Source organism: Mya arenaria, chromosome 15 (assembly GCF_026914265.1).
Source record: "Mya arenaria isolate MELC-2E11 chromosome 15, ASM2691426v1".
Lineage (NCBI taxonomy): Eukaryota > Metazoa > Mollusca > Bivalvia > Myida > Myidae > Mya > Mya arenaria.
In genome coordinates, this window is record NC_069136.1 from 20,975,394 (window position 1) to 20,995,920 (window position 20,527).

Below are 20,527 nucleotides of genomic sequence, written 5' to 3' on the forward strand. Positions count from 1 at the left end.
AACTTTTTGAGCTGTATCCGGTGTCCGTTTCCACACAGTGATGACAGTAGCTACTAAGAACTATAATAAAGGCTACCCAGAGCTACTTTAAGGTGCTGTCCTTAACTTTATGACAGGTTCTTACTTTTTAGTAATAACCCTTTAATTGTTAAAATTTGAACAAAATCTTTAATTTTCAAATAGTTATTGTTAATGTGAATGTTTTCATCGTTATTATCAACATCATCGTCAAAATGGAGCGGGAGGGGAGCATAGAAGAAAGGAAGGGAGGGGATAGAAAACGAGAAGGATGAAGGATAGAAAAGGGGGAAATGGGAAGGGAAAGAAGTATTGAAGACGAGAAGGAGGGAGGAAAACAGAAGAAGAGAAGAAGAAAGAAATATAGAAGAGAGGTTGAGGAGAGAAGTAGATATAAAAGTGGAGATACAGTGATGGGAAAAAGGGGAAACAGGGAGGAGAAGACGGGAGGGGAAGTAGGGAGAGGGATAAGGGAGGAGAAGAAGGGGGGAGGAGAGGGAGAAAGGGAAAGGGAGGGGAAGAAGGGAGAAGGAAATGAAGAAGGGAGGAAAAGAAGGGAAGAGTGGAGGGAAGAAGTGGAAACAGAAAAGGGAGGAAAAAGGGGGATGGAGTGGGAGGGGAAGAAGGGACAGGGCGGGGAAGAATGGAGGAAAAGATGGGGAAAAGGAAATGGGACAAGTGAGGATATAAACATATCAGAATAATTGAGGATAAAAGAATTGGAGAAGGGAAGATAGAGAAGGTGTTAAATGGAGGAAAGAAGTGGAAATGAATGGAGGCTAGAAGAATAGGAGAAGGAATGAGAGAATAGCTCAAGAACGGAGGATGGAAGAAGAGAACGCATGTGAAGATAAATAAGAAGTAACAGGAGGGAGACCCGAGTTAAAGTAGAGTTAAAAAGTACGGTGATGAGGAAAAGATACAAGAGGATGAGTGGAAAGGGATGGTGAGATAGGTGAGAAATGGGAGGAGTATGGGTGAGAGAAACGAAGAAAAACACGAGCATTAGATACCATTAGTGCTGGTAGTAATTAAGAAGGCTGAGTGGATGGTTCTCGTAACATGCGCGACCACATATGCATGCACGATGGTGACTCTGACACTCAATAAAAAGGCTGAAAAGAAGACAGATCTCGTACCATGCAACACCACACGTACGAGAAGTGGCTCTGAGAGCCAGGCTTGAAAACCAGCACCGCTTGTTCCCTTACAAATTTGTCCAAGATTTAAAACCTTACTCGGTGGAGGTTAGGACGACGAGGGCAGTGGTAGTGAATAGTTGCAGATGGGACGCTGCGTTTTTGCGTATGTTACGGTGGTTGCTAGCGGATCCCGCGCAATGAGGCCTCTTGGGCATGCGCGTAGCCGACTGCCGATCGCCTATGGTAAACGATGTACTAGGGAGCATGTTCTGAAAGTGGCGTGTGGCGATCGTGTAAGAGTGTCACCACGGGGAAATGTCGTTATTTGAACAAAACAACACAGTTATCATTTTTTTTGCGCGGTTTGTTTCCTCTTTCTGTGAAATTGCTTAATTACAATTTGCATCAATTCTTTCTAACAAGTTCTTTAGAGTCTGCCAATATGTCTTGGCTAGTTACTTTAATTGTAATGGGAAGAAGTTGTATTGGGCAGTCTTATGTATGCCTATACCTCTGACAAGTGAAAGAATCAACGTTGTGAAAGTTTTACCAGAATAAAAAAGTTCTGTTAGTTCTGAGTTTCAAATGACAATATTTTTATTTTTCCTTTATACCCGACGTTAAAGAAAATGCTTGTATCTGGAATCTAAAAAGCCCGGGTTCCAGGCATCTCACCTGCTTTCCTCCGTAGCAAATGTTTTCGGCTCCTTGAACTACAACCTAAATTGCATGGACACACTTGTCGTCAATTCGGCCCAATTACCATTTCGTCCCATCTATGTATCATGAACGGTAGTAATACATATTGACTTAAGGAATGACTTTGAGCTGAAATGAGATTTGATGGTGGCAATTTAAAGCTGCACAGTCTCACAGATTTACCATTTTTACAACTATTTTATTTTTCGTCTTAGAAATAGCAAATTTTTGCGTAAACATCTGCGAACCAATGATATAATATTGCTGACAAAAGATCAGATCGCAGATTTTCATATTTCTGTTCGAAAATTAATGTTTTATGGCTTAAATCGTTACTAACGGTTTAAGAAATAGGCATAAAACATCGATTTTTGAACTTGTATTTAAAAATCTGCGATCTAATTTTTTGTCAGCAGTCTTATATAACTGGTTTCCATGGATTTGCGCAAAAATCTGCTCGTTCCAAGACAAAACTGGTAGCGACCAACCTTAGCGGTTCGTCTAATCAAATTAAGCGAAAAGACGTAGCCATCGCTATCAACGAGCAATTCATGTCGGTGACCTTACGAATACATAAGACCAGTTAACATGGTCCACCGATCACGTTGAAACTCCCCCGGGAAAAAAAACACACCCATGTCCAGTATTAGCTATGTTAGAGTACCTGTCACTTAAACCTGCGGGGACATCAGCCTTTAGTCACAGCAACGGACTTCCGGTCACTAGACAACAGGTAACCGCTGTCTTAAACAAATGTCTAACGAGAGCCAGCCACAGTACCCAAAGCTTTAAATCTCATAGCTTCCGTATCGGCCGTACGACTGACCTAGCCATACGCGGACATTATGAAACTTGGTCGTTTGTCTTCCCAAGCATACAATAAATATATCCGCGTGTAAGCTAGAAGGGGCGATATCTGGACCTCACGCATTACATTCGTACAATAACATAACATTTGTTAACGAATAGAATATACAAAACCCGCACTGACATACAAATGCAACGTAACCCTACATTAAATAGTAATAAATTCCCTCGTAACACGGTATGTCTATTTCTGTAATATAGATATCTGGGTTTTGGGCGACTCGCTAACTCATTGCAAGTCATATAAAAACACAAGTGGGCTTAAAGCTGCTCTCTCACAGATTGAACGTTTTGACAACTTTTTTTATTTTTGTCATCCAAGAACAGCATTGATATTTGTTTTTTAAAAGCCAAAACGAGTAAAGTTAATCAAATACGCAAAGAGCTTGTCACATGGCTATAAACGAATAATAATAAGGGTTCCCCAATATGTCAATGCATATTTTCAAAGATTTATTATGTACCTTTATGAAAATAAAACAATATTTCATCTGATTTTTTTTTGTAATTTTTCACCGAAGATGGTTTAAAACCCTTAAAATGGCTGTCACAAACTAAGAGTGGTAGATTTTGAACGTATCTAAAACATAGTTTAAAGTAATACTCAATTGAAAAAAAAACGTACATCTATTTATACGTAAAAATTAATTGTAAAATTTAGTGACCATTTTGTGACAAACAATTTGAATATTTTGAGTGAGCTTGCAATATTCACTTGTCCCACAAAACTATGTGAATTACGTTACCATTTTTCAACCACACTCAACAAATCGTATGATTATTCGAATGCAACAAATTTATGCCTGTTTATTGACCTATTTATATGTACTATAATATATAACGATCGCATTGTTAACCTTTTTAATTAAATGTTTAAATTAATAACATTTAAATATTGACCCCCTAAAATTAGGCGAAAATGTGAATTACGTTAATGGGTATTACATGCTCTCTCTAACACAATATACAAACTCTTGATAATCTCTAAATAAAGCTCATACATAGATTAAACGATAACAATAAAATAATAAAACAACTGTTTATCTGTATTCATATGATATCAAGATAACCTTCTATATTACAAAACGTGATTTACGTCACTGTGAATTATGTTACAACGTTTTTGTTTAAAGCAAGGGAAATAATTCCCAGGATCAATTAAACGGGGTTTTATGATCATATACACTAAATACTCTTCCCGGTGCGTCGTACCCAAAAGTTTTCAAAGGGGAAATTATTTGTTTACAGAATTTAAAGTCTGTTTTCAATGAAGAATAAGGTATGTCTAATGTTTCTTTGATTATTTTTAACTTCTTTACCGTTGTTTTATTTTAGCATAAGACTACAATTTTTCATAGTTGTTATTTGTTTGTATGCAGGGAAACATCGGAGGAAGAAAACACATTTAAAGTAGTAACGTAATTCAAAAAATAACCTGCATTATCTAATGTTTCAGACCCATGGGGAAAACACGTGCGGAGATTCAAAGGGCGTTTAGGGAAATAAAGAAAGCCAAAGAATCGCGTTAGAGGTTATTATAAACTTACCTCAGAAATTGGGTCTCATAAACTGCGCATTAGACGGGAACGGGTGAGAAAATGCATGCAGCAACATTGGAGAAGGTTGAAACAACAACCAGTTGCAGACGTTTTAAGCGAACAGAATGAAAACATCATACATGATGTATCAAATGCAAGTGTTGACGATAAATCCGGCGGGCCATGTGATTCTACTAGTGCTATGAATGAAAGCAGGACACCGGTCACAGAAGATAGAAGGCTTCTCGTAAATATAAAATTTTGTTCAAGAAAGGGCCAGTGGAAGAAAAGTCAATCTTTAAAGAAAGCACAGGTCAAGAGTATTAAGCTTGAGAAACATTTCACTTAGAAAGAAAGTATCTGACAGTATCAAGCAAAAAGGGGGCACATTGTAATCTTGAAGAAGAAGCAAGACAGCGACCGTTTCCGAAGCAAACCTGACACCGAAGAGCAAATCAATTCATGAGCTACGACATTAAGGCATATCACCGCCAAAACATACAAGACTTGTCAATAAATTGACATTTTATAACAGCCTAGTGGAAGAGATAAAATTTAGAATAGTTCAAAATCGAGGCAGATCTCGTCAACGCACAGCCTTAGAGGTGGTCTCTGGAAAGGTGATGAAAAAATACCGCCTAAGAGCAAAATCGAGCTGTGCCCTGGGAGTAAAGAGAGGCCAACTACAGAAAGCAGATATGGGAAAAGCATTGTAAAACGTCGTCAAGTCCTTGAAAGAACCCATATGGCCAAAAAGGTTAGAGATTTTCTCGAACGCGATGATAACAGTTCATGTCTACCAGGAAAGAGAGGAAGTACAAAGACGAAGACGGGAATGAAGCAAACATGAGTTTTGAATGATTATTTGTAAAATCTGATATTTAAAGCGGAAATCCAGGGGTTTAAACAAATTTAACCACCTTTTCAAGCTACAGGCCTCGTTACGCCAAATTGGTCAAATACAGCGCACGTAAAACTTGCTTTTGCCATAAACACCAAAGTATTGCCCTAAAAGTTAAAGGGTTGAAGACTGTTTGTACCATAACTACGGAATATCCTGACCAGGTGATTTGGCAATATTCTGATGATGAAATAGTTGGTAAAATTATAAACTGCAACACTGACGCTATCAAATTTGTGCAATGGAAGAGAAAGGAAGTTGAACATAAAGGTAGATTGACAAAACGAATGTTAATTGCACAGGAAGAGATGCCTAAACTTGAATTTGTTGAAATCTTTAAACAAGATCTGATCGAATTTAGAAGTCACACATCAAGAGTTAAAACTCTGTTCGAACAAGTACACAGCTTAAAAGAGCGACTACCGCCAGCACACGCAATTTGCCAAATGGATTTCGCCGAGCATTATTCTTGCGGTCACGCTGATGAAATTTAAACGGCATACTTTGATAAATGTTCTGTCACACTATACCCGGTTGTTATATACACAAAAAGATCAAAACTTGAATCACGAATCCTTCATTTATGTATCAGATACCCAGTCTCACAATACGGGCACAGTGTACGCATCTATTAAGAGAATTACAGAACGCTTAAAGATCGAACATCCGGGAATCTCCTATGTGCATTACATAACTGATTGGCCCACGTCTCTATATTAAAACAAGAATACCATGTCTCTCGTGGCAAATCATTTTCAACTCTTTGGTTTAAACGCATCGTGGCCGTTTGGTGAAGCGGGTCACGGAAAAGGACCATGGGATGGTGTAGGGGTCTCTTCCAAGAGGTTGGTCTATTTAGCGGTCAAGCGGCAAACAACAGTGATACAGTCAGCAGGAGATTTTTATAACTGGGGTAAATCGTTAGCTAACAGTCAGACAAAGCACGCATTTGTGACAAAGGAGGAATGTGACGAAGCCTACAATGAGTTATTGGCAGTTAATGTTAAACCAATAAAAGGTACATTGCTATTGCATAGTGTATTTCCGGTGGGGAACAGTGAAATATTTGTAAAGAATACCTCATGCTTTTGTGAAGAATTTTTCACAACCGGGAAGTTCAATGCCAGATGTGACGGTCGGATCAAGCATACTATAGTACAACAAAGTAGCAAAAACAATGAAACTGACATGCACACAGACATTCAAAATGAACCAGAAGTCATTCTTGACCAGGCAAAAGAAGTCTTGAATCAAGAGCTTCATTCATAGAAAATGATTTGTTGCAGCCATTTACAACGATTACTGATACATTGGCAAAGTAGTAAAATACGATCCTTCCGATGATGAACTTGCATTACAAGTTTCCTTTATGGAACACGGGAAGGGCAAAGTATGTCCAACGTCCAAATGGCCAAACAAAGATCACTTAATTTGGATGAGTTCTGATGACATTCTTTGTTCTGTCTGTGAACCAATGCCTTTTGGTTCGAGGAAAATATACAAAGTATATACAAAGAGTCTGACATTAATACAACGATGCAGTTGTTTGACCAGTTTCTTAAACGTAAATAGATATCTATGAACACAGACAAACATTTCGAATATAGCATACTGTTTGAAGAGCATTTTATGAGAATTTAGTTCAGTTTAATCATAGTGTAAATTACGTTACCAAGAAACAAATTTGTGTATCTTGCTGACATTAGTTGCAACTGACGGTTTGAATTTTGAACGTGTGTTTGAATCACTATACTAATATGGTTATCTTAAATAACAAATTAAATTGTTATAAATTGGGATTTTAAAAACTTAACCTACATGTACAGAAAAGTGCAGTCATAACACGTTTTTCTAAAACATGTTTACGCTACATGATGGATAAAAGTATAAAACTTAATAATTATGACGCTATTTGAAGTATATGCCTTAGATGTACTGTACTCTATATAGCATTTTAACATCCCTTTTTGAGTGAAACCAGGCGCGGACTTGACTGTACACACATACGCCGTTGCGTAATGAAATTTTGACAGGTCGAAGTTTTTGTCATCCCTAAAACCCCGATTTAGAAATAAGAAAAGATGGAGAGGGGGGGGATATGCAGTCCGTTATCGGTCTGCGTATTCCCAATTTGGTTCTAGCTAGGCGGCTGTATGTAATGTAATTGCACACTGTCTCCAATCACTACTAGTTTCACTGTGACCAAGACCTTTAATATAGGAACCTAGATTGGTATTTCACAAGACAGACCGTCTCCATGTGATGCACATTTGTGCCATTAGTAAGAAATATACTGCTCAGGCACACCATATGTAATGTGTAGCATAATTTCTCCAAGTAATATATACAGGTGACTTTGACATGAAGGAGGTAGGAGCTTGGATCTTGTGCACTAAATATCGTCTCCATTCAATAAACAATTGTGCTTTTATATATTTTATTTGTCCCAAAGATGAGAAAGTTATACACGACAATATTTAAAGTGACTGCATATTTTAACGAAAAACCGTTAAGTGTGACCTTGACCTTTGAGGTAGGAATTTGGATCCTGCCCTGGTACAGTATGCCAATGTGGCGAATAATTGTGCATAGTTTAATTCATCACACGCATGAATATGTTACATCGCAGACACGACAAGGGTAGGACCCTGGATCATTCCCTGAAACGTCGTCTTGATGTGGGGAACCTTTTCCCCAAATTAATTCAAATTCATTAGATACATGGCAAAGTTATGACAAGGGCACATAAAAGCTGAGATCCGGGCAATGCTACTCCTATATCCTATCGTTTCGGGGCAACAGCCAAAAAGATAAAACATTTAAATGTGTATTTGTACAATGTTCATACAAGTAAGCAATACCAAGTGAGAGGAGACCATTGGCTACTTCTTCAGCATGTGCTTATATGTTTTTATGTTTGTTCCTAACAGCAAGCAATGTGTTCTTGGAGTTCCCCTCTCAGCAAACAGGCAATTAACATGGGACTCTCCGTCTTCGGCTTCGAACTGTAAAGCACATTTATAATTGTATGTCAATCCCATGTTATTTTTTATCACTACAACATAGTTTTTTTATTATGATAAATACAAATAGAAGCAGGATTATAACAGTCAATTTCACATGACATATATCCTGCAGTACTGATATACATAGGTGTGAAATTACGAACTAAGTCTTTATATTTTGTTCAGCTTGAGCAGTTGTTTTAATTATAAGTCTTAAAACTGAAAGTCACTTTAACCTGCTTGGGGTAAATCCTCACTCAAGATTACACCATTGCAGCTGCAGGTGTTGCCATCTACTTCTGCGCAAGTTCTGTTGCGACTGATAATGCACGCAAAATCACAAGGATCATTGCACAAGGACCAACTGCTCCATGGTGTGACATTTCCGTTGCCAACTGCAAAAAGGTAAAAGGACATATCTTACACTCAATTCTTAAATGAGAAGTTAAAAAACGTTATATCAAGACGTCGTCGTCATTCATGACATTATAATTTTAAAAAGTAATTGCATGGGTGCGGTCATATTTCAAACCATTGTATAATATATAAATATTGACTGCCTTGAGGGTGACAGTGCATCTTGTCAACCTGAGGTAAATACTGTCGACCGATTTTATTATACCGTACAAAAACTGTAGAATTTTAAAAGTATAGAAGTATTCGATTAAAATTCATGTAAATAAAAAGAAAAAGATCTTGAAATTCACCAAAATTTAATTTTGAAATAAAAATCAACATGTTTATGACATACATATAACAGTCACAATGTGATTTACTGTAACAGTTTAAAATTTTATTAAACATTATAATAAATCACAATTTATCATGAACATAAACAAAAACAACAGGTTTTGAAAGGTTCAGCTAGTTGTTATTGTGCATCAAACTCATTTTCATCATTGAACTCTGACAAAATCTCCTGATCACTCAGTTCAAAAGCCTGATTGGACAATTCTGTAGAAACTGCCTGATTGGACAAGTCCGTAGAATTAGCAGGACACGGTTCATTACCAAGTGTATCTGACATTTCACGCACTTTGGTTTCGGTAAGACGCTTTGTGTGACTTCGGTTGGAAGATTCACTCTTAGGCGAGCTTATATCTCCGTATGGTCTTGAGCAGTTATCGAAGTTGCCCGAAGGCAGTGATTGGTGTACATGCAAGACAGACCACTAATGCGTGAAATTTCTGGCATCATGGATTCAAGAGCATTTTTCCAACAGGTACCTTGCAGTACCAACTAGCATCATCATGGTGGAAAGTGTCCAATGGTCTTTGCCACAGACTATTGCGATTTGGGTGTAATTCCGTCAAGTATTTTTGGAATAAGATCACTGGACACATCGGATCACCTCTCCTCTCGTACATTGTCGCTTCGCCAATGGTATCATCTTGAGAAATATCTTCGCTGCAAGTAAACACTCATTTAGAAGAAAAGTATAATAAAACATCGAACGTCAATAAATTGTAAAAGATATGTTTTATTTTTTTATTTTTTTATATATATTACTTTATTCTGACTTGTTTGAAATTATCTCATTATTACATAGACAAATATACATAATGTTCAGGCTTGTTCAATAATTCAAATACCACTTTAATATAAATGACTGACTGCATCGGCCAGACGAATCTCGACGGACAGCGAATGTAAATTTGTCCATTTCTCAAAGGTTTTCCCTGCTTCGTCAGCACAAGAAGAACATACTGTCAAACCAGACTTTTTCTGAAGTCCCCATGGCGTTTTTGTGTCAAACCCAATGCTATCAAGGTTAGTGAGTGCATGCCACATTCAGCAATTTCCTTTTTGTGGTCCACTGAACCTTTCCCGTTCTTCTTTAAATCAACCACCTTTGCCTCGTAGAAACTCTTACAAGACACAGATTCTGCATCAGACTGAATATCAATGTTACACTTGGAATATAAAGAATTAAGAAACACCGATTGAATGAATGTAGCCATGATTTCTTCATTTCTTCACCTTCATTCGTTCTGACCGACCAAAAGAAGAGACAAAGATGCCGGTTAAACTCACTTTTTGAGAATTTTTCAAATTCATTTTCTTCACCGAGATATTCCCAAAATAGAGCAACACCCCTTCGTGCAATCCTCCGGGTATTTTCCGAATATTCCGTTGTTTCTAATGACAATAAATCATTATCGCTGACTGCTGCGAATCTTGCTGCCATTTTGACAACAATTGTCGGCTGGTAAAGAAAACGCTCAGATAATACAGACTGTAATAAAAAATGTCGGTAAATCCCGTACTCGTACCGTATTGCCAATTTCATATGTTCTATGGAAGTGAGGTTTTATAATTATGTCTTTTAAGGTTGCAATGCCAGTTTTATATTAATCATTTTTTCACATAAAAATCCAACAAGGCAGCGTATTTGTAGCGTATTGTCAATTTCATGAAGTCAGAGGGCAACAATATGGCAGAGGGTGATAGTGCGGGATGATAGTCGAAACTATTGCCCTGGCGTTTTTACTATATGCTCTATAGAACTGAGGTATAATAATATTAAATATTATACCACATATAAATTTGTCCCTTCTTTGTATATATAAACTCGATCGGTCCGTATATCGCTGTATTTTGATTAAAATACAGTTTTGTGACGTTTTATTTTTGGCCTGTCCGGACCTCGCCAAAAATGTAATATGGACCGCTGACGTCATACAATTGATAAGTGTGGCTTGTTATTTCCACTACGGCGAAAACTGGTCGCAAGTTAACATTATTAGGTTTGTTCAATAAAACACATTTAAATCGCTTTAAAATATTGAATGGTAATGAAAAATGTTCTGTATAATAAAAGAAATATAACACACCACTTCGGGCCATATGGCATTATAAGGACCGGTCAGTCAGCCCTCGGCTAACGCCTCGGTCCATATACACTTTCGGTGGCTGACTGACCGGTCATTATAATGTCATATGACCCTCAGTGGTGTGTTATATTTCTTAAATATATCATTGCATAATGTCAAATGTAGAACTGTGTTTTGTGAAAATATAATTGTATAAAAGGTTTCTTTTTACTATGTGAAAAATTATAATTTATTACATATTATGTAAAGAAGCTTTGTATATACTGTGAAAAGAATCAATGCATAGCCTATTTTGTGAACAATACGTGTACACCGTTAAAATATGTACTATGAACCTTAATGAATTAAAAATAGTTAAATGAGATCTCAAGCAAAGTAGCCCATGGTCGAATCATTAGTAAGGTAACACCAAGTTTGTTTTTCTTACTGTTAATTACGTTTCTGTGTTTTCGAGGGTATTAAATATCAAATTATGTTCTGAGATTTCATACGGCCGTAGATTCAATTATACAATGACATTAAAATTTGCTTCACCTTCAAGTGTTGTGTTTCGTTCCTCCTCGACAGTTATGCCTTGACAGCTGCACGTGTTGCCATCTACTTCTGTGCAAGTTCGGGTTCGATTTTCTATGCAGTCTTCACCACAATCAACACCGCACACGGACCAACCGGACCACGGTGTCACATTTCCGTTTCCAACTGCATGAAATAGTAAAAGGACTCAACTTACGCGCATTTCTTAAATGAGAATTCGAAAACAAATCAAAATGGCCACGTCATCTATAAAACAAAAATTAGAACTGTAAAGTATAGTTTGAACAATTATGTCTAAGACGACGTTGATTTATTTGCTGAATTTGCATGGGTAAGCCACATTTTAAATTTTAAGCGTTGAATACTGCGAACAAATATCAAAATATATAATAAATAATATATATCATGTGTTTCCGGTAAGATAATCATGTAATATGTATAATGAACGTTGATAATTTGCAACTAGTTATTAAAAGCTGCATAGCACAATTCAAATGATTAGTAAAATTACACTTAAAGTATTAATTTATCTTGAGACATTGTGTACAAAAAGAAGTACTTTATACTTTGATATTATTGGTTAATGTGGATATTTTCATATCATATCATTTCATATTAGTCTTCACCTCCATCATCAGTGATCCGAGTGCAATTTTTTAAAACTAGTTTTTACAACGATTGTGAAAGACGGTATTACAACTTATATTTATCACTATCGTTGGCACGATGTTTCACGAGAGTGTGATCTTGTGTTGTGGGGAAAACCGGAGAACCCAGAAAATTCCACTTGTCTTAGTTTGGTTTATCATGGTCACAAAGGTTTTCTACGGGTACGGTGGTTTCATCTTATCATCATTGCACTTGAATCACTCTAATCGTGTACTAACAATTCCTTTTCCAACGCGTTATATTGGTATAACAATCAAAACTTTTCATGTATCATCGTATCATATACTAGTTATGGTTAAATATATAGTTAAAATTTGACATATAAAGGTTATGAACTATTTAATTAATAAATAATTAAAATAGATTGTTATGGAGATATCGACCGAAGATATTACCGAAGGCAACACACCCTCGACGGTTCGAATATCGAATAATGGTAAAATTTCGCAAGTGTTTTAAATCATCACATTTGCATTCTGGTTAGACTGCAAAATTAAAATCTAGGAAATATCTACTCCACAATGTTTGACAACAATAAAATTATGGACTCGCGAATCTTAAACCTCGCTATATTGGTCTAACCCAAAAACTTCAACGAGAACTTTTCTTTTGAAAAAAAGTGAATCATTTCTGGATGCTGTACTTTACGCACCCTTTACCAAAAGATTTGCACTTTGACCAATCAAACGTTAAAGTAAACTGTAAAATATAATGTAGAAATTGACTGTGAATTGTTTTTGGACTTAAAATAGTTAAAACAAAGAAACAGTGCAACTTGTGTTCGTGGTTTTATATAAAGATGCTAAGATTAAATATAATTTCTCACCACCGGCTATATCATATGGATAAAACAATCACAATTTACCATAATATCATACACTACTCTTTTTGTTAGAATTCAACATGTTATATATTTCCGATAACTTTTTTCTACGTAGGCGTAAAATGCAGCAGGAAGATGCAGTCTACGAATGACTGTTTGGAGTCGATAACTGCTTCTACGTAGGCGTTAAATGCAGAAAGGGGTTGCAATCTACGAATGACTGTTTGGAGTCGAAAACAATGATACATTTTACATTCATACGTCGTTTTCCGTTCTATATTGCAATTAAAACAAATTTCTCATACGTCACCTTCATAAATTACGGTTCGCAACTCCTTTCGTTTAACGTTCAGACAGCCGCAAGGATTGTTCTGTTTGGGCCAGCATTTGCGCTGGCGGTTCTGGCGACATTCCTCCCCACAGTTAACGGTACAAGTAGACCATGAAGACCACTTGCCGATGTTTCCATTTGAAACTGAAATGAATCGCCGAGATGTATGTAACCGGGTATTCCAGTGTGTGTATACCACGTGATATATTACGTCATATATGCTACGTCGGAAGGCAACATTTTGCTTAAAATAAAGACTTAAATCAAAGATAACTTTTCTGATACTACACCATTTTATATCAAACAAAGGGCAGTCTATGCCGTTTAAAGAGCACCGTCTTCGTTTTATTACCGAATTTTCTTAAAGTGATTAGTTTTATCAAACACTTCGACAAACCTGTTTCCGAAATACTGTTTTGACAGTGCTACGTCAGACGGCCGTATTGTGAAAATGTTTTTTCGAAGTGTTTTAAGAAACTAAACTCGCAATTAAACTCTGGTAAAAGACCGAAGGCGGGGCACCGTAAGCGGTGTAGACTGCGCTATGTTTCATTTAAAATGGTGAACAAATAGTGAAGTTATCTTTATTTAAAGACGTCTTCTTTCGAAGCCAAAAATTCCGATGTAGCATTTATGACGCAATTTATCACGTGATATACACACACTGTATTCGATGTGTACCCGGTTACATGTATCATGTAGAGGTTGATGTGCTCTACACTTTCCTGGCTCGGACCTGTTCATTCACAAACGTTTCCGTTTAAACACGTGAGAATCACACGTGAGCGCCCATGCCTGATTGTCAGATTGCATTATTTAAAATAAAGTTATATATCATAGATATTATAAAATTTCAACCAGAACCACTCGGACCCACGAGTCTCGTTTCTGGCCATGTGATAAAGGCCGTCGTTCCATGTGGTGGTTTATTAGCTGCCAAGTTTACAATATCTGTCATGTGTTTCCGTTCCGGATAGAAAAATCCGACCCGAGGGCACCTGCGTTGCCAGGTAACGAGGCTTGCCGAGTTACCGGCAACGCAGCGTGCCCGAGGGTCGGATTTTTCTATCCGAAACGGACACACATGATAAATATTTTTTCTAGCATACATTAAATAACATATTTTGTGAAGAAAATATATAAAAAGGTGCATTTTTGTACATATCACCAAACAGCGTGCGATGATGTTTACTGACGTCATGACGCGCAGTAATTTGTATTCACTGCATACGTCAATAAGTTCCTTCGACATTACGTCTTTTAAGGGTTATTTTGTTTTGTTTTTTTAAAGTTTATTTGTGTAAAGTTAATGTTAATGGAACTCATCTATTTAAATTTCATAATTATGATTATATATTAAACGTGTATTATAAAAGAAATTGAAATTATTACGTCACAGCGTGTGACTCATCTGTCATGGGGGGATGCCAGATGGAGTTTTCCAGCACGGCTGAATTCACCGGAAAAGCCTATCCGGTGTGCTAGAAATGGAAATATAACTTAAAAACGGCATTCTAGAATAAAAGCCCTTAATCCGAGTCAAACACGTGTTGTTATTATTTCCATACAATGAAACCAGGTTGTCCATAACTATACCGAAAACAATAGAACATGAATGAATTTTTTAAGCATATAAAAGTATTTATGTCTTTGTTTGCTATTATTCAGATGTATATTTAGATCAATGACGTTAGATAACGAATGCTTTATCAAGAAAGCATTAGAAAATTAGAGTTGCCTTACGCAGATGGCGTTTTCCTACAACAGCAGAGCAATGCAAAGTTCTATAAACAAATAAAACCACAAAGTTTTTCTTAAGACGTAATCTAAATAGTCTCCATATATCTTTTCCCATTGCTATACATAAAATTTCGATCACAGAAAGCACTATGATGAGCTAAGCAGTAATCTCTTACAATTCACCCTTTTGCAACTTGCCTGAGCATTTTTGCACAAGCGGGAACATCATCTATTTAAGCATTTAGATCTAATAAAATAAATAATAATGCACTCAAAACGAAAAGTGACACGTAAAGAAGTACATTTACGTTTTAATTCAATTTCTTACAAATTTACACTAAAATAGCTTGTTTATTCGTCACAATCTCCAAGCATTAGACCAAGAACTTCATTTTGCTAACGTACACTTTCGTTCACCTTAAAACATGCAAAATAAAGTTGATATTATAAGAAAGATTAAATGGTGATTAAATTGGCAAACTAACGAAATTGAGGCAAGAAATGTTAGTTATAATAATGTTGAGTTCATTAGATAATAATTCCAGCAAATTTACAATAAAGCTATGCTTGATATTTCGTGCATTATAATACAAATAAATCTCTAGATCTTTTAAGATACACCATGACCTTAATTTTATACAATAATGCATAAACATTTGTTTTTAGTTATTTTCCTGTAATTTGGGGGGTTCGGGTATCACGATTTTATCTTCAAATACGAATACATGAACAAACACGTTTTGACAATGTTATAAGTGTGTGAAAAGGTACTATAGGATTACGCTTGACTAAAAACAACAACAACAAAAACGCACTCACGGAATAAGTCGCTTAACAAACTAGGAAAACTATCGCAGATTGGAGTGTCATAGGTACTTAAGTTTTCAGGGGGAACTATTCATAAATCAGTTAGACTTACGGTTATCGCCGCATACTCGGTTGCATGCTCGTTTCGTTTTGAACTTGTGGTCCCCTTCCAAACACTGCGTGGACATTTCGCAGCGGCAGCTCGACGTATTGAAAAAACGCCTTGATATCTTGTTCTGGCGAAGACACGTTTCTTTCACCGTGATGTCCTCCAAACAAACTTAAATGGTAAATATAACTATTGCTTAGTGTTCTATTTTGTTCTTGGCGCTAGGGTTTATACATCATGATTCGCTGAGCGACTTTGAGAAGTGCTCATTGTATTAATCAGAGTTTCCTTAGATTTCAACGAAATAAAATTCGGTAATCTAGAATATAAAAACGCACACTTTTAACATGTAATGATTTTATGGCTGGAAGAATATTCATAAATAATCCTGTTGATAAAACAAAGCCTCTTTGACATTCACATTCCGGGGCTGAATCTGGAAGGTGATGGTGGGTTTTAGTGTCTTTTGTACTTTCACTCGGCCAAGGCCCACTTAGCGAGTGCTTAGATAAGATTGTTAGTCATATCAGGTTTTCGCAGCAGATAACAAAGACAGAATGTAACCCTAATTAGAGCTACCCCGATTCTTAAACGTGTACCCGTATATAGCACTGTCACATTGGACCCCCATTTAACGTCCCGGAAGACGATATGTATATAGTGTTGCTGCGGGAAACTGAACCTACGAACCTTGGATCAACAGTCAAGCGAGTTACCACTAGACCACGGATCCGTCACTGCATCCAGAAGTGTGTTTATCTATACTCGCACTCGGGCAATGCCCGATTGGCAAGGGCACCGATACTATTGTTAGTCTTTCTGATCTACTATAGTATATTGTTCAGACAGAATGTAACACTGGTTAGAACGACCCTGGTTCTTAAACGTGCACAAATGTATATAACAGTTTACGCTCTCACCGAAGCCGAATACGTTTTAAGTTGTACGGCGGGGAATCGAACCTGTAACTTAGAATGAATCTTAGCGGCAATTTATATATATATATATATATATATTGAAATAATATCAACTATAAAATGCTGAACCAAGTAACGTAACGTAATATTAATGCCCAGTTTACTAACGCTTATTATAGATTTTTTTATTTAAGCTGAAAGGCGTTCAATCATCAATTTACAGCAAAACTCGCCGACAGTAACACTTAATAGTCTTACAGGGGCGTAGCCCACGCCACACACTTACGCATATGCGTAACATCAATTTTAAAAATGAAAAAAAATGGCCAAAAAATGACCCGAGTCGAGGGCTAAGCTGAAAAATGATATCAGAATAAAGGAAAGATCAGCTATAGTAAGCATTGTTTCTCTGTTCTAGATACGGCTTACTGAGCCTAAATCAATCACTTGGTAGCTACAAAGTCGGCGGCCTGAGACCTTAACATCCCTCCAAATACACATCAGTGCTCAACATGTTACTTCCATTTTGCCTTTTCCCCCTGGGAAGAACCCTCATCCCCGAACCCACATACGGCTACAGGGATATTTCCCTCCCGCACCCTCCATCTTTCGTGCGTAACATTCAATTAAGCCTAGTTACGCCCCTTGTCTTACCACTGGGTCTCTTCGCTCCATGATATCCCGGAACGATCGCAACTGCTAAAGCGAGTACAAGAATGGGTAGTAACAAATTCATGGTTCTGAAAATAAATAAACATCGATCTTGGGCTTACATTAACATCCTATCCGGAATAGTGCGCCTGTTTTTCAGTGTCCCCTGCTGTGGTGGCATTTATCAAACGAGATCATTACCACTGTTTAGTATACATAATCGCATCATAGCATTACTTATTCAGACCTAACTATGTTTTAATTATCATTTTAGTAGTGCATCCGGTCAATGACTATAAATGACGTTTTTATGTGTTGTGTGTGTGTGTTGTTGTTTTTTTTACAATTAAAAGGAATGCTATTATGAAAATGGAAAACAAAATCATCAAAATAACGACAACGTTTTGAAATTTGGATGAGTTCACAATTGATATTGCAAAAAACAACAACATGGTGTTTTTTTGTGAATGTAGACTTGTACAAAATTTGTGCAACAATCTTAATAACCTATTCTTGTAAAAAATATCCCAATTTGTCTAAATATTAAAACCATAAGTATTGGATTTTTTTCAAAAATCGAATTTTAGTCGTCTCATGATTTTTTTTTATATATATATTAGTTAAAACTTGATCTCTCTTTTTTGTCTTTTCTTTTTTTATCAGTTTATATTACGTGTGTATGTGATTAATTGTGTTGTGTAACGTGGAATATTTAATACCCCCCCCCCCCCCAAAAAAAAACAACAACAAAAAACAACAACACAATGTTGTCGTGTCGACATACTTGTTTTAATAACAGTTCATATTTCAACCAACTATATTAAAGTAAAAATATTTTTCAATTCAAACTTTTTTCTAATATAATTTGTTAATTTTTTTCTTGATATCTGCATTGTTTACCAATTTACTTGTCAGCCATTTTGAAAAAAAATGTTATAATTTGTTTATTAGACAGTATACAATTATTGATAGATTTTTTTGACAAGATGCTGTTAATATCACTTGAAAACGAGTATTAAAACACTATCAATACATGTGTATTAAAAAAAATACAAGGTGTAAAAAATAGTCAAAATAAACCGTTTGTTTGTTTACGATTTCAGTGCCGCAAGAAAGCAACGCACCTGCTCAATTATGTAATGCAATGTAGTCAAATGACGTAAGGGAGGGGGATTTACCCTTGCTATCGGGTTATACCCATTCGGCGAGCACGCTACGTTATACAGTAATTAATTATACAGTTTTAAAACATTTTCCTGCTTTTTTTGATCGTAGCGTGAGTGCAATGGACTATATATACATGTTAAATTCTACACAATAAGTAAATATCTACTGTTAAAAATTCAATATTAAAATAATGTCTTAAGATTCTATCACATTCAAAGTCATATTAAAATCAAATACTTCAAATACATAAATATAAATTCTACTAGAAAGAATTATACTCTGCAAATATAAAAAAGCCCCATACATTTTAGGCTCAGCCTACATTTATATACAAAAGAGATCTAAATAATAAAATAACCTATGAGAATAAATGTTTCATATATAGTTTTAGATACAACGTATCCTTTACATTATAATAACTCGCTAGTTTGAATTTTTTAAAATGACGGATTTCTTACCAGCTAGTTTCCTAAAACCTCCCCTATCAATGATAGATGCGTTGGGTGCTGGTTTGCACTGAGAACTATGCCTCAGTGCGTTTGCCTGGATTTTATTATAATATATTTTTTTAATTGATGTTTTTTTTATGTAATACAACGGCGACATTCAAAAGAAAAAATAGAAGTATGTTATGAAAATAAATTTCAATATATAATAGTGTCCTTTTGTTGATTTTTTTGTAAGGACTTTTAAAACCTGGGGCTAAATGGCGTTTAGTAATATTTTAATAATAAATAGGTAATTTCAGCTCATCTAACTAGTTTAGAATACAACACCAATTCCCCACCTTTGTGTGATTATCATACACACACTTTAACATGTTGCGATTTCGTCTTGGCCAACATTGGTCAACGTTTACTAACGTGCTCTTTAAAATCAGTACATGTAAACGTGTTTTCAGTGCAATAACAAAGAAATAAATGCACTAAACAGGGTCGTTCAGAAAACCGAATACCAACAAATATTAGCTACGCTTTAATAGGATGAAAGTGTTACCAGTTCAAGCAACTTGAACAGTTCAGGATCCCAGGCTGGTCACAGTCGGTATTTTACAACTGATTTGCAACCATGGTTTTGGGATTTTATGTTTATTATATTCCATCACATTTTATTTATATCTGATAAACATCATGTTTACTTACTATTTTGTTTGTCGTATAAGTATACTATTCTAATAAATTTAATAATTAAATTTGCAAAACAAATAATATCGAATTATATATCAATGTATTACACTTGTTTACACTGCTGTATAAAATAGTAATGTACGAGTATTTTACGTTCTTAAACATATATATTTAGATGTACATGTATTAAACTTGTGTTCTTTCTACTTAATAATAAGAATGAATAGTTTGTGCATATTATTTAACTACATTACTCACTTATATAATGAATAGTACCTGAGATAAACAAATATTTAGTAGTTATTAGCTATTTAGTTATTAGTATTGACACCAGTCGTAATTTATCAGTTTCTGCTATGAACGATATAAATACCACTATATCTATGACGAATGCTGAACAAATTTCTTACCGGTCTGCAGAACAGCAAGAACACCATATGGTTGAATAACGCAGAATGAAATATTAAAAATAAACCATATACTTTTCAATAATATTTAAATTAGAAATGATGTTTTCAAACGATACCACTAATTAATTTTGCAATTAAAAATAAACCATATACTTTTCAATAATATTTAAATTAGAAATGATGTTTTCAAACGATACCACTAATTAATTTTGCAATTAAAAATAAACCATATACTTTT

At 35.7% G+C, this 20,527-nt stretch overlaps 1 protein-coding gene across 1 annotated transcript; it reads left to right on the forward strand.

The window, feature by feature from the left end:
* The first annotated feature begins 311 nt into the window (after positions 1-311).
* Positions 312-722, forward strand: LOC128219182 (high mobility group nucleosome-binding domain-containing protein 5-like). Its single transcript, XM_052926995.1, has one exon. It carries the CDS (start codon positions 312-314, stop codon positions 720-722), a length of 411 nt encoding a protein of 136 aa, XP_052782955.1.
* The last annotated feature ends 19,805 nt before the right edge of the window (positions 723-20,527 follow it).

Excerpts from the sequence above, each read along its gene's own strand:
- LOC128219182 (XM_052926995.1), top strand. The coding sequence starts at position 312 with ATGGGAAGGGAAAGAAGTATTGAAGACGAGAAGGAGGGAGGAAAACAG.